Source organism: Mugil cephalus, chromosome 12 (genome assembly GCF_022458985.1).
Source record: "Mugil cephalus isolate CIBA_MC_2020 chromosome 12, CIBA_Mcephalus_1.1, whole genome shotgun sequence".
Classification (NCBI taxonomy): Eukaryota; Metazoa; Chordata; class Actinopteri; order Mugiliformes; family Mugilidae; genus Mugil; species Mugil cephalus.
Window position 1 is genome coordinate 12,793,464 of NC_061781.1, and position 14,611 is coordinate 12,808,074.

The 14,611-nt window shown below is 44.4% G+C and overlaps 1 protein-coding gene across 9 annotated transcripts in view; it reads left to right on the forward strand.

Annotated features, from left to right (window-relative positions):
• Positions 1 to 14,262, forward strand: part of fmnl2a (formin-like 2a) — a 46,969-nt gene extending 32,707 nt beyond the window's left edge. For 2 of the 9 annotated variants that reach the window (XM_047601898.1, XM_047601906.1), the window contains 18 exons: positions 1,162 to 1,236; positions 2,254 to 2,364; positions 2,553 to 2,702; positions 3,023 to 3,124; positions 3,437 to 3,758; positions 3,856 to 4,044; positions 5,195 to 5,215; positions 6,111 to 6,235; positions 6,320 to 6,522; positions 6,767 to 7,001; positions 7,097 to 7,165; positions 7,269 to 7,349; positions 7,936 to 8,065; positions 8,160 to 8,323; positions 8,409 to 8,510; positions 8,971 to 9,066; positions 9,468 to 9,591; positions 11,861 to 12,405. In XM_047601898.1, the coding sequence (XP_047457854.1) occupies positions 1,162 to 1,236; positions 2,254 to 2,364; positions 2,553 to 2,702; positions 3,023 to 3,124; positions 3,437 to 3,758; positions 3,856 to 4,044; positions 5,195 to 5,215; positions 6,111 to 6,235; positions 6,320 to 6,522; positions 6,767 to 7,001; positions 7,097 to 7,165; positions 7,269 to 7,349; positions 7,936 to 8,065; positions 8,160 to 8,323; positions 8,409 to 8,510; positions 8,971 to 9,066; positions 9,468 to 9,591; positions 11,861 to 12,003 (2,442 nt within the window). In that variant the 3' untranslated portion in view covers positions 12,004 to 12,405. The other 7 variants (XM_047601901.1, XM_047601905.1, XM_047601902.1 and 4 more) reach the window with 7 other exon arrangements.
• The last annotated feature ends 349 nt before the right edge of the window (positions 14,263 to 14,611 follow it).

Here is a 14,611-nt window from a genome sequence, read left to right on the forward strand (position 1 = left end):
GGGAGGGGGAGGTGGTGGTGGTGGCATCCAGGAATTCGCTAGATCACAGACACCGGTTTAACTGCATAACGCTGGGATGACCCACTTGGCCGTCAAGAGAAAACGGTTAGCTGGATTTGGCAGCCGCATCAAAGTTCGGGATGTAACAGATAGCGTCGGCTGACCCCCGTCCCGTCTGGATGAGGTGTTGTGGCTGCCGGAGAAAACAGCAGAAAGGCCCCCGTGATGAAGTGGGCGTGATCAGCAGACCCATTTCGCAGCATACGGCCCCGCAAACGCGGGACGGCTACAGTTAATGTAATATTTACACCGCCGAATGAAATATTGAGTGTTGCTCTCAGCGGCCCTTGCATTAGTGGGAGAGTAAGGAGAGAGCAGATAAGAAGATGAAGGCTGAGAAACGGCTTTAATCGCAAAAGCCGCTGGAAGCACATCAGGACAGTTTTTTAATAGCACGATGGAGGCAGAGCTGGGTGGTTCTGTCTTTTTTTTTTTTGTTTGTTGGTTCTTTTTTGTTTTTTTTCTTCGGCTGGAAAACCGAGGCTTCCATGTTATTAGATCTATTTAAGTGAGTGACTTTGATATGCTGCTTGGTGACTAAGCTTGAGGCATTACGCCGAGATTTTCGGATCCCCATCCACCCTCCCTCCCCTTCTCTTCCTTCCTCCCTTCCTTCCCGATTCTTTATCACGCTCCGTCTCCCTCGTTGCCCGCCACATGAACTGTCTGAACTGCAAAGCATCTCCGTCTCGTTCCTCTTTTCCGTCTCTCCGTCACGCAAATTCCACTCCAAGTAGACTTCACTCGCAAAACGTCATATGCGGTAAAGGTTGAACCGCAAGAAATATTGATCACGCTCTCAGCTGTGTAGGAAATGAAAAGATGATCCAGCAGCAGTTTGTGAATAATTCATCATGGTTATTATCACTCTGAAAACATTGCCTTTTCTCTCAGATCACTGTGAGCAGTGAAGATCTCGCAGCTTAAGCTTTTTATTTGCACTAAACGCGGCAGATGACGTATGATTTTGGGTTCAGATCTTTCTCCAAACCTGGAAACTGGTTTTCACAATTTATGGTGAACTGGCGTTCAGACACCATTCGTCTCTACACGCCTCCCCTTTCGACACATTCAATAAGCGTGTTGTTTTTTTCTTCACAGGTATGTATGGAGACCCAGCGGTTTGAGAAGCTAATGGAGTATTTCAAGAACGAGGACAACAACATCGACTTCATGGTGAGCCCACGCGCACTCCTAATGGCTATTGATTGCACCGCAACACTTCAAAACATTCAGGGATGACTTGTAACGTTGTTCTTTTTCAAAAAAAAAAAAAAAAATGCTTTCCCATTTAGTAGACAATCTGTGGTTTTGACACCCGTCAAATTGCTTTCTTTAAAGTTGCCAAGATGAGACACAAACACGACACGGATGAGTTCCCAGGTGCTATTTAGAACAACCACAAGCGTCCTCGCATTTGTCCGCACTCAAAAATAACTCGATGAACGTACTCATTATCCTCCCGGCTTTGTGGCGCGCGCGCCGGCCTATCAGTCTCTCTGAGGCGGTTCCTCGTCGCAGCGCGAACTGCAGATGCGCAGCGCATCAAGCCGAAGAGGCCCTGAGCGCAGAGATCTTGCCAAGTCTGTTATTTCCTGGCTGAGTGGTGCTAATTAGTCTGGCAGGGAGTACTTAAAAGCACTGTGAAGAAAGTGCCAGCTTATACATGATTTCATCTGATGCACTTACGCGTACGCGTCCAGTCTAATTGATGTGAAATCCAACAGATGCTGCGTTTGAATAGGCGGCCTTCAATGGGACCTTGAATGGGGCTTCAGTTGCGAGTTCAGTTCCCGGTCCCCCTGTAGGTCGTCGCCTGACAGCAGCGCTAAAGCAAACAGACTTTGTCAAAAGCTGCCGTGTCACGGCCCAGACAACTGAGCTTCTTGCTGGAAGTTCATTAAGCCATTGTCGGCGTGTGAGAGCGTGCGAATGCACACCAGGGAGTGTGAGGAGCTCCTCCGTGATGTGTTTGTGAGAGCTCCCATAAGGCAGCCGATGCGGTTGAACGGGCTAATTTTGTTCATTTGTCTTTTCCGATGATTTTAATCCGCCGGATGAGCTGCTCTGCCCGTCAAGGCCGTCACAACGATGTGGATTTATAGACTACAGGTGGTATTAGCGATATCACCACAAAACTCTTGGAAAAATCTGCCTGTTAACAAGTTGTCGTTTGCTGTTTGTATTCTCCAGGTGGCGTGCATGCAGTTCATCAACATCGTCGTACACTCGGTGGAGGACATGAACTTCAGAGTTCACCTACAGTACGACTTCACCAAGCTGTGTTTGGACGACTACTTAGATGTAAGTTGAGCAGTGTGAGAATTCATCTCAGTCCAGAGAATAGGTTGCCATTACTGCTTAATAATTTCCTTTTCCATTATAGGAAAAAAATCTGAAAAATCACTTCTGTAGTTCTGTGTCTTCTGCCGGAGATGTCGGCCTCATGCGGTGAACTGAAAAACTGAATGATTTTCTCATCTTTTTTCCAGAAACTAAAGCACACAGAGAGCGACAAGCTGCAGGTCCAGATCCAGGCCTACTTGGATAACGTGTTTGATGTGGGTGCCCTTCTGGAGGACGCAGAGACCAAAAATGCTGCCCTGGAGCGGGTGGAGGAGCTGGAGGAGAACATGTCACATGTGAGAGCCCTGGAGTGCTGATTTACTCTGACATTAGGAAACAGACTCCTCAGCCTAATTCCCCCTCTTTTCCCTCTTTCCCTCCCTTTCTCCAAAAGTCTTCAAATTAGCGTCAGGAAGTTGATGGCGCAGCAGAATTATGCGAGAATTCGAGTTACTGCAATCTCATGCTTTCAGCTGTCTGTCTGAACAGATGCATTTAAATGTTTTAAGCTCTCACTATTTGTTTTTAATTCAGAAATATTAAACCATCCCACTGGATCTCTTTGTTGAGTTTTCATTTCAATTAGTTGACCTTTTCCTTCTGTTTTTTCTCTCAGATGACAGAGAAGCTGCAGGACATGGAAAATGAGGCCATGTCCAAGATTGTGGAGCTGGAGAAGCAGCTGATGCAAAGAAACAAGGAGCTGGATTCCATCAGGGTCAGAATCACTCTCCGTACACTGACGTCTTTTCTTTGATCTGCGAAAAGCTCGTTATTAGGTTTCCACACAAGTAGGGGGAAGACCATTCAACATTAGACATTCTGATTCAGACATGCTGATTAAATTGTGCACAGAATAGGCACATTGTTTCAACTTCAAAAAGAAGTCCGTAAGATATAAACTTCCCATTTGACTTGTCCTTTTAAAGATGGATCGGTATTTTTTTTTTTTTTTTTTTTTTTTTTGAAGATGAGTTTTTCTCTTTCATATCTTCTGCAACTCCAACTTTTCTCTCTCTGCACTACACAGGAAGTCTACAAAGACACCAGCTCGCAGGTGCACTCACTGCGGCAGATGTTGAAGGAGAAGGATGAGGCCATCCAGCGACAGAGCAACCTGGAGAAGAAGATCCACGAGCTGGAGAAGCAAGGCACGATCAAGATCCACAAGAAGGGAGACGGAGACATCTCAATCCTGCCTTCGCCCGCCTCGGGTGTGCAGGGTTTGCCTGGTGCCACGACCGGAGGAAACGGTGCAGCTGTCAGTCCAAACCATGCGGGCGTCGCGGCGAGCGCCGCTTCCCCGCCTCCGCCTCCTCCTCCACCCCCTCCGCTGCCTGTGAATGGCACATGTAGGTTTAATTTTAGTCCTGGATTACTGCGCCAAACTGAGCGATCTAATACCAAATAATGATGATGTTATATTTATTTATTTTACCTCTCTCCTAGTGCTCAACGGACCATCATCTATTACTCAGGCAACAGCTCCGCCACCTCCGCCACCACCTCCTCCGCCCCCTCCACCCCCCGGACTGGCCTCGGCAATATCAGCCCCGATGCCTCCGCCGCCGCCTCCTGCAGCGCCCCCTCTGCCGGGTTGTGGGACGCCAACAGTCATCATGAACTCCGGGTTGGCAGGTACGTTCAGTCATTGGGGAAAAAAAGGAACACATAGTAGCTTCTTGATTCATCCTTAGATGATACGTGAGGCTGTGTGGAAGATGTAATAAGCACGTAATAAGACAGGACAGGATGTTTTTAATGTGATGTTATTTTACATACTAATTGTCTCAAAGAAAACAAATCAGAAAAGGTTTTGGTAAAGAATTGAGGCAATAATAAAATATCTCTTTTCTTTATTCTGTGAGAAATTTTATGATTCACACAGCATGAGTTAAAAAAACGGAGATGTGCAGCGCCTGCAGCTCTTCATCTAACAGCTCACTGTGACTGCTCCTCCTTATTCTGTTACTCCCTAAAATACTTCAAACTTCTCCTCTCTGAGAAAATGCAAACAGTTATTGGTGTCTTTCTTCGCGTTGCTTGCTTTATCCACCGACATATAATACGCTGCATTTGTTGTAGCTGCTTCAAAACAAAAGCAGTTCTGCGGTGAATGAAAACATTTCCACAGGATTTCACCACAGATTGCTGTGTTGCAGCGGGCTCACAATAAAGGCGTTCTGCTTGACAGGACTCAGTGAATCTATAGGCCAGAGGCTGCGGGACTTTCAAGCTGCTGCATGCTTCAATGTACATTGTTGAGTTAGACAGTAACAACTGATTGGCTTGGTACAGTTAGTTAAAGTCGTATATATATATATATATATATATATAAATACATGGACAATTCCACTAGCATTTTGGTTGGTGGGCCCAAACAGAATACAGTAGTTGAATAAACAGACTGCTACTATCTGGTGTTTACGCGTGTTACGCGTGTTTAAAGACATTTTATACGGAGGGTTCCCAACAGTGCTGAGTAGCATATTTGTGAATGATCCCTTTATTCTTTTAAAAAATCTGACAATGACAAACACTCGTGTGTCTCCGTAACCAGATCAACCTGTGCTGTATGGGCAGTAGATGCATATTTCTCAGTATCTATGACATATCTACATATCTGTGAATGTGATCTACGTTCCTAGAATCAAGTAACCGCCATGAGAAATAGGCTTGAAGGCAGGATTGAGCTCGTGTTTGCGATGTGCATGTGTAATCAATCTCACTAACTCTGCAAATTTCTTATTGATTTCTCTTTGAATTGTTTCTTTTTTCTGCCAACCAGAGGGACCCATCAAACTTTTCTGTAGGTTCTGCCTGTCTTTTTCTTTTCTTTTTTTTTTGGTCTTCCCACTGTTTCCTTTCTTTCCCCCCCAAGTTTTGAAAGTGGTATCATGTTCAGTTTCCCACTTGAAAACGCATGAGAATGGTTGTGTCCTAATTAGTGATTTTCCCCTTCCTCACACACTTTTTATCTGCGTGTTCTTCTTTGCCACTTCTCAGTTAACGTCCTGTTTACCCTAAAAGCACACGGCCTTGTGCATGATCTTAACCATTCTGCTGTTTTCAGTGAGATTAGCGACAATACCACATTTCAAACCTTAGCATGGTTTCCCCTTTACGCTTTGCTGTAGTGTTGTGAATGTGTGGTGTGTTTGAGTGAAACATTGCCACATCTTAAAGTGCTGTGTGCATGCTGAGACATAATGGCCTGCCGTGGCACGTGGATGATTAAAGTTAAAGGAATTGTGCACAGCTGGAATGCTGTTTACTTTCCCATGATGGAGTCTTATCTCTCTGCCCCTGCTGACGCCTTGTCCATGTGGCAGAGCATTGCACCACCTCCACTTTCGGCCTCAGTGAAGCAGCAACGGTGGCTACAAATAGCTCTAACACCTCAAGCAAATAGTTTTTCCCCATGCCCGGCAGGAAATCCTTACAGGCATACCCTCTGGCTTCAGTTCTCTGCCAGAGGCTTAGAAATTTTCCTCCTCTTTAAATAATAAAAGTAGTTTCCTCGCTGTTAAGTTGAACGGCAGCTATCGTATTTATATCCCCTCAGAAAGTCGTATCCATGTGTCAACACTCCCAGATACCCGTCTACAACCCATCACATGCATGTGTGAACGAATGCCCGTGTGTTTGTGCGCTTGCTGATACCAGATAGGGACGCTGTGCTAACTTGTCTCTGTCCTCTTCAGCTGTTAAGATCAAGAAGCCCATCAAGACGAAATTCCGTATGCCCGTCTTCAACTGGGTAGCCCTGAAGCCAAACCAGATCAATGGCACCGTCTTCAATGAGATCGATGACGAGAGGATACTGGAGGTAATCCTCATCCGTCATCCGCTCCCTGCCTCTATTTCCTGTACAATAGCAATACATCAACGGGTTGTCGTCTTGGTCTCCTAGGACCTGAACGTCGATGAGTTTGAGGAGATGTTTAAGACGAAAGCCCAGGGCGCGCCCATCGACCTCAGCATGAGCAAGCAGAAAGTCATCCAGAAGATGCCAAACAAGGTGACGCTGCTGGACTCCAACAGGGCGAAGAACCTGGCCATCACGCTGAGGAAAGTGGGCAAGATGCCGGAGGAGATCTGCAAGGCCATTCAGCTGTAAGACTTCTAAATACAAACCACTAATCCATCTAGTGTTCTGGCGTGACTTACCACCATGTAGTGGTTTCTCATGAATGACATGTCATGCTGTTACATAAAAGTATTTTTTTTTCCAAATTAAAGTAGCTCTCTAAATATTTTCAGTTAGCTTTCAGCAGACATAATGAAGCTGTATGTTCTCGCTGTTCCTGGTGTGTAGCAGGCTTTATTCTACCCACTTTCCCGTCTCCTCCTCTCCCAGGTTCGACCTCCGGACTCTCCCGGTGGACTACGTGGAGTGTCTCATGCGCTTCCAGCCCACGGAGAACGAGATTAAAGTCCTGCGGCAGTTCGAGAAGGAGCGCAAGCCCGTCGAGAGCTTGACGGACGAGGACCGCTTCATGATGCAGTTCAGCAAGATCGAGCGGCTCATGCAGAAGATGACGATCATGGCCTTCATCGGCAACTTCGCCGAGAGCGTGCAGATGCTCACGCCGGTGAGTAAAGACGCTTTCGTACTCGTCCGTGCGGCTTTCTGATGTTGTGACCGAACCTGACATCTCGCTCTCTCTCTCTCTCTCTTCGCCCGTAGCAACTCCATGCAGTCATCGCGGCGTCTGTGTCCATCAAGTCATCTCAGAAGCTGAAGAAGATTTTGGAGGTAACTTGAGCGTGTATGGACTGGACGTGACGTTGAACGTGTGCATGGTTTCCCTTTTTTTTTTTTTTTTTTTTTTAAATTCTCGTTCACACCTGTTCCACAGATCATCCTGGCGCTTGGAAACTACATGAACAGCAGCAAAAGAGGAGCAGTGTATGGATTCAAGCTGCAGAGTTTAGACTTGGTGAGTTGATTTCTCGTTCCTCTGAAGCTTACTGAACGCCTTTTAACCTTGAACTGTTGGCTCAGTGCGTTGTCTGTGAGGGACAAAAATAGCTTGAACACAATTGTTAAAGCACGTTCAAAAATGAGTGGTGCTAAGCAGAAGAATTTGGGCACGATCTGGGAGGAACGAGTCGCTCGGAGAGAAAAATCAACCAACCGGATCACGTTTTGTTTAGTTTTTATTGCTGCCTTCCGGTCATCGCTGTAATGTGCCCATCAGTAGGACAGATTACATAAAGTCTTTTCTTTCTTCTGCTATTAACCTTTTAAACTGCTTTTAAGGTTTTATCTATATATTTTATTTATTTGTTTATTTATTGCATCTCTATTACTGGTTGATCTTAATGTGTAATTGTGATTGATTATGTGCCCATGCACTTGATTGTTTTGTTTGTTTTTTTTTAAATTAACTGTGTATGGAATGCATGTGGAAAAACCACAAATGAATTGTCCTGTTGCGATAAATCAAGTTCTCTGGATCTGAATCTGAAGCTTTTCTTCACAAATGTTCATGCACATCTGGTTTCCTTCTATTTTCCCGGCAGCTACTCGACACCAAGTCGACAGACCGAAAGATAACATTGTTACACTACATAGCGAATGTGGTGAAGGAGAAGTACACGCAAGTCGCCCTCTTCTACAACGAGCTGCACTACGTGGAGAAAGCCGCGGCAGGTGAGTCGCGCGGTGCAACACGAATCCCGTCTCTGAGTTTTCCGTACGAGCACCCGAGACGGAGCCTTTACGTTAAACTCGCCCGTGTTCGCAGTGTCGCTGGACAACGTCCTGCTGGACGTCAGGGAGCTGCAGAGGGGCATGGAGCTGACCAAAAGAGAATACAGCATGCACGGCCACAACACCATGCTCAAAGACTTCATCGCCCACAATGAGAGCAAGCTGAAGAAGCTGCAGGACGACGCCAAGATTGCACAGGTAAATGAACACAAGTCGCCCTGTTATCACAAGTAATCTGACTGATTATCTAAGCGGTTTTTACTTATTTTTCCCCCTCTGAAAGGACGCCTTCGACGAGGCGGTGAAGTTCTTCGGGGAGAATTCCAAAACCACACCGCCATCTGTCTTCTTTCCTGTGTTTGTGCGATTTGTTAAGGCTTATAGGGTGAGTGGGATAATAGTTTCACACACACTTCAGTACGCATATGCAATGCAGTTTGGAAGGTGGTAGAATGTGCCCTCTGGTGTTTTACTACAGTGTACTGCTTTCTTAACAAAATTAATGTAAAGAACTCGACAAATAAATAAAACAAAAAACAGTGAAACGTAAACCTGTTATTGCACTGTGTTGAATTTTCTTGGCAAATATGTAAGTGTTTTACACATCTGAACGACGTACATGAACATTGGATTAATACAAAACATGTTGGAAGTGCCCTTCAGTTATTTTCCTCCCTCGACTGCAGCGTGTCAGCTCCATTTAGAGCCATACTTCTTCTTAACTACTCCAAACCACATGAGTTTCGCTTCATTTACAGCATTTCGTGATGCTGCAGCAGAGTCTCGGCTTGTGCACCACATGCGGTTTTTAGAACATGATTGACGCGAATATGTCATCTTCTCAGCAAGCGGAGGAGGACAACGAGCAGAGGAAGAGGCAGGAGCAAATTCTGATGGAGAAGCTTCTGGAACAAGAGGCCATGATGGAGGAAAACCAGAAGGTAAGTCACACTTCCATCCCAGCTCTCTCTATTTTCCTCCTTGTCCCCTCCCACTCTATACCCTAGGGAGGCTACAGAGGATCACATTGACCAGAAGGTAAGCCGACTCCACTTCCTCCCCTTCCACTTCCTCCAGACCCCTGATCACAGGATTAGCAGAGCACCGACTGCCTGCTGATGGTGCTTGTATGTATTTCAGCAGTCTGACTTCCTGCTGAGCTTCATCAACTCAAACCTGTACAACTTAAATAGTTCAATTAATTCGCACATGCAAACGTGCCAAAATGAAGACTCTGTTCAGTTAAAAGAAATTACAGGTGTGATGAGAATGATGATGGAATAATACTCTAATAATACCTAGAAATTGAAAATGTCCTTTTGCCTGTGTGCGTCCTCCTCAGTCCCCGTCCCACAAGAACAAGCGGCAGCAACAGGAGCTGATCCAGGAGCTCAGGAAGAAGCAGGTGAAAGACAGCCGGCACGTCTACGAAGGCAAGGACGGAGCGATCGAGGACATCATCACGGGTAACGTCACCTGGACCTGGCTGCAGACCAGTAGCCTCAAGCACACATTCACAAACGACACTCGGCACTCTGCATGAAGGTCCTCTTCTGCTAGAAATTCAGTCATTAACAAAGGGATTCTGAACCAACTAACACAGCGACTTTTGCTCTGTCAAAATTCAGCTGTTAGGGAATTCATTCGGTTCTCAAAACACCTAACAAGTGCAAACAAGCACTGACGGCTAATCTGGTGCTGTTCATCTTAAACGTGTCTGATGGTTACTGCTTATCTGCTTTGTCTTTGCTCTGTAATGCCTGTTCATAGACAGGGTCGGGGTATGTCTGTCTCCTGCAATGCTAATCGGTTAAAAAGGGAAATGCATACATCTCTTGCTCATAGATGGCACATGAAAGTTTTTCTGGTTGAAGAAGTAAAGAAGTACAGTCAAGTAAAGTACCTAAGCAAATGTAGGTATGGTTTTGAGGTACTTGTACTTTTGTATTTACTACGTTATACTTTTACTTATCTACATTTCATGTTATAGTTAATAGTTTCAGTAGAAACTACTAGCTACTTACATATTCATATGTCAGTATTACAACACTAAATTTATATTGATTAGTAAATATATATAATATACGTTATACTTATATACTATACTATATAAATATATATAATCTAACAAACAAAAACAGAAAGAGGAAGTGATTGTCAGGCCCTTCAACAAAGTGTATCAACAACAAAGTGCCTTTTTCCTGGTCCCCGATGCCATTGTTGGGTATTTGCTTAGCGCTAACCAGTGCTAAACCTCCTGTAGCAGTCTGCTTTTCTTAAATTGTGTTTGTCTTGTTTTGTCCTGGCTGTTGTCCCTGTCGTTCTCAATGCAGTGCTGAAGACCGTGCCCTTTACCGCCCGCACAGCCAAGCGCGGCTCTCGGTTCTTCTGCGAGCCCGCTCTCAATGAGGAGTACCATTACTAAGCTTGTAGAACTCTCTCTCTTCTCAAAGGTTGCTGGAACAAAACGTTCTCCTCTCTACTCTCCCTCCCTCCTTGCATGCCCCTTCACTCTTTAACCCGTCAGCTGTCGCACCCGGGACCCATGCGTGTGCCATGGTTTCTGGGGACACGTTGTGTGTGTTTGTGTGTTTGTTAACGTGTTTTTCCAACCCCATTTGAGCATGAGGTGGTATTTGGGGTAGCTTCCTCTGCGCACCTGCATGGAGTGTGACGCCCACGTTCATCACCTGCACTTTATCAACCACGGCAAACCATAATGTCACAGAGAGAATCTAATGTACAGACAGGAAATTAAAGGTGGTGGAGAGGGTTTTTTTTTTCTAATTGAACTGAAAGGCTCGGTGCTGCCATCTAGTGGCTCTAGAGGGAAAACAAATGATGAGTTAAGAGTAGCAGTTCATCTTGTAATTCACATGTCATACAGTCCTCAGTCCTCATCTATACTTACAGGTGTGACTAATGATGTGTAAGTGCCTGTGGCATTATAACTTGCTTTTCTGTGTGTGTTCAAGGCAATCTTTGAAGAATGTACGTTTGTGTGTTCATTATTCACATGTCATTACCACTGTTCAGACAGTTTCTCGCATGCTGATTGCTTCCTCCCCCGCCACTTTCCCACAATGCTCCCCAGCTCTCCCACTTTATAGCCCGCATGTTGTGCCATCTCCTGCTGCCTGTTGACGATTCAACTTTCTGCCAAATGACTTTCTGCGGTTTAGCACTAATTTTAAGGCATGCTGTGTGAACGTAAATAACCTGTTGCAATTCAGGAGTCTGTGTGTCTGTGTTTCGCTACTAACAGGTTTTTGTCACTGAATCTGTTTCGTGGTAATTCATTAGTAGTCGGCGTTTCCCCGCACGCATGCTTGGGTTTGGTGTTTGGTGACGATGCTGTTAAAGATAACAATTCTGCTCTGTTCTGGTTTGGGTTTTCTATTTATTTATTTTTCTATTTACTTTGTCCTAGAAGTTTGAAAAGGGGCTCTTCTCCTGTCCTGCTGGTAGCCACTTTGCAAAGCAGTCTGGGTCTAGTAACAGGAAAAAAAAAAAAAAAAAAGCTTCAGTCCTCCTCTGCCAGTTCAACCAGTTAACATCCTTTAGCTCTGTCCCCTCTCATGCCCTTACCTTCCTCTGGCCTTTCCACATGCAGGCTACTGCCACTCCGCTTTGCTCTCGCAGCGCTCTCTTGGCAATGTGAACATGTTAGGCTGACATGCTCCGGTCGGCCTCCACCTTCAGTTTTAACCTTCATTTTGTCTTCTCTTCATCTAGCCCTAAAGAAGAATAATATAACTAAATTTCCCAATGTCCATTCGAGGGTAAGGAACTCCTCCAGTAGCTCCTCTGTAGTGGTGGATGTGTCCCAAACCTGGCAAGCATCTCTTTATTACCTCCCTTACTGTCTTTTAATTTAGGCTCCATTCATCATCGACCTTCCTCTGTTTTCTCCTCATTGTTGCTCCTTCATAGTAAATTACACTGTCTAGGATTTACGCCTCACTCCTTTCAGTAGCTTCGTTCCTCCTTTTTAATGAGAAGATGCATCTTGGTTTCAGAAGATGCACGGAAAGGCTTTCTAGATTTCTGGCAGAGGCTTACAAGTGAGAACCCAGTGGGATGTCTTAGTAGTAATAACCAGAGACAGCTGACCCACAGGGCCGTTTTTTTTTTTTTTGTGTGTATGTAGACATCATTCTGCTTTGAGAGACAGGCTGCCAGCACTTCTGAACAGTGTGGGCTCATCAAAATGCCCTGACAAGTTGACTGACGGCTCTTTTATCCACTGCCCCCAACCCCCAACCATCCCCCACCCCCCCACCCCCTCCCTCAGATTTGAGGAATCAGCCTTACAGACGAGCGGACGCCGTGCGGAGGAGCGTAAGGAGACGCTTCGATGATCAGAACCTGCGGCCGGTGAACAATGGCGAAGTGGTCATGTGACAAGGGAACGGTGCATGTGCTGGGAGGGGGGGAGGTGGGGAAGTGGCGAGCGCGTTGAGAAGAGAGGAGGATTGACAGAAAGTTTGATGCAGAGTAAAGGATGACGAGTGAAAGAGAGTTTGGAATTGAGTATGTATATATATTACATAAGAACACAATATTCCATGTTTGTGTTATCGTAGCAGTGATTCACTATGAAGGACTGTAGCGGACTGAATATACGGAGTCTGAGAGGTTGATTTAAAAACCCTAAGACAAGCCAAGTGCCTGAACTTATTTTTGCGGTCTTCTGTTTGTCTGACGACTGTTTTTAATAATCCCTTTCCAAGCAATACAACCTTGACCTGGCTTTAATTTTGAAGGTGTGTGAAACTGGACATGCAGTGGCCTTAAGAGCCACGTGAAAAGATGATGTAGAATGTATGGGACGCGTTCCCTCTAGCTGTTACGAACATTACGCCTGTGGTATCTCGGTACATTCCGGTGCTCTTGCGCATACGAACGTGTGCTCAACTTGCACTTTTTCTTCTTTCTTTTTTTTTTTTTTTTTTTTTATAACATCTCACGAGGCTTCTCGAGTTTTTGTAAAAGGGCTGATGATCTGGAAAGAAAAACGTGATCAGAAAAAAAAGGATCTCTATATTTGTACTAAAGTTTATGGTAGAAAAAGAAGGAACGAAAATGTGAATTGTATTTATAGCCGTCATCTCCATACTGACGTCTTTTATCAGGTTACTATAAGCCTGAATTTGTAGCCAATCCATAAAAGACGACTCGCATTTAATTTTGTTTAAAAAAAAAGTGCATTCCTGTAGCTGCACAGCAATTCATCTGGTTTTTGGGAACAAGCCCGTAAAGCTACATGAATACATTTTCTACCAAACTGCACGAAAGTTTCGAAAACCCCGACTGGAAGACATGTCAGAACTGGACATAACTTAGCATTGTGTTTCTGTGTACGTTGTTACGGTTAACGCTATTCCAGGCTACTGTGTCTACTCACTTTACTGTAATTTTGTATAGTATTTAACCACTGAAAAGATTCCTTTAAGCTCATGTTATCATCCAGTGTGTGTCCATGATCATTTTAAAAGAAAAAAACAAAAAAATGGCTCAACAAAAACATTTACAACGCGTTTCCTAAATGTACAGATATTTTGCTACCAACTTTTTTTTTTTTTTTTTTACTCAGTTCACATCACCCGATGGTTAATAATGTACATATTGTTTAAAACTAAAGTTTTCATTGCCTTGTGCTATACAACTTGAATGTTATTTTAACTTATAGTTTTTTTTTTTTTGTATATTTAATTAAGCCAAATGCAGCCAGAAATCTTACAGTAGCGTTTAATCGTACGTGTCACCGTCGTGCAGGGAGTAGCGGTTTGCTTGTATGTGTGTCACGGGTGTATCGAACACCAGCCACACTAACCATTAAAGCTAGTAGTAGTTGACCTGTAGCGAGCCGATTTGTGGCTTATCGATCCACACTCCTGTAACCGTCTCAACTGAAGCATTCAGCTCGTTTTCTCTCAACCTCACTGTCTGTTACCGTGTCATTTCTCAAACTGGATAATACTGGCATGTCGTTGTTGTTTTTTTGTTTGTTTTTTCAAATTTCACCAGACATTTTAGGCTGTTTGTGCTGATTGAAATAACAAGCTTTTTTTTTTTTTTAGGTGAAATGAGATTTTCAACAAATATGATAAAATAAACTATTTACATTGAATATATAACTGTTTACCTGAGTGATGCTTTCTGTCTGATTCTCTAGTTAAACTGGTGTAATGTTAATCGAGTCCTTATGGAGAAGCACGAGATGGCGTATAATGGCGGCTAACAGTGTGGCGTGAGCTTCGAGCAGAGAACTGAGACGCATTAGTAATCGGTGTGACAGTTTGTCGTCTCAAATGCTCATCAACTCCATGCTTCTTATATCAAATTATTCAACTTCTTTTGTGTTGAGACAATCTTGGAACAAGGCTCCACTAATTTGACGCGTCATCGCATGGAGGGAAACTCACGCAGTGTTAGGCAGATGGTCTTATGTATGTTTGATTATAAACGAATGGATTTTTTTCT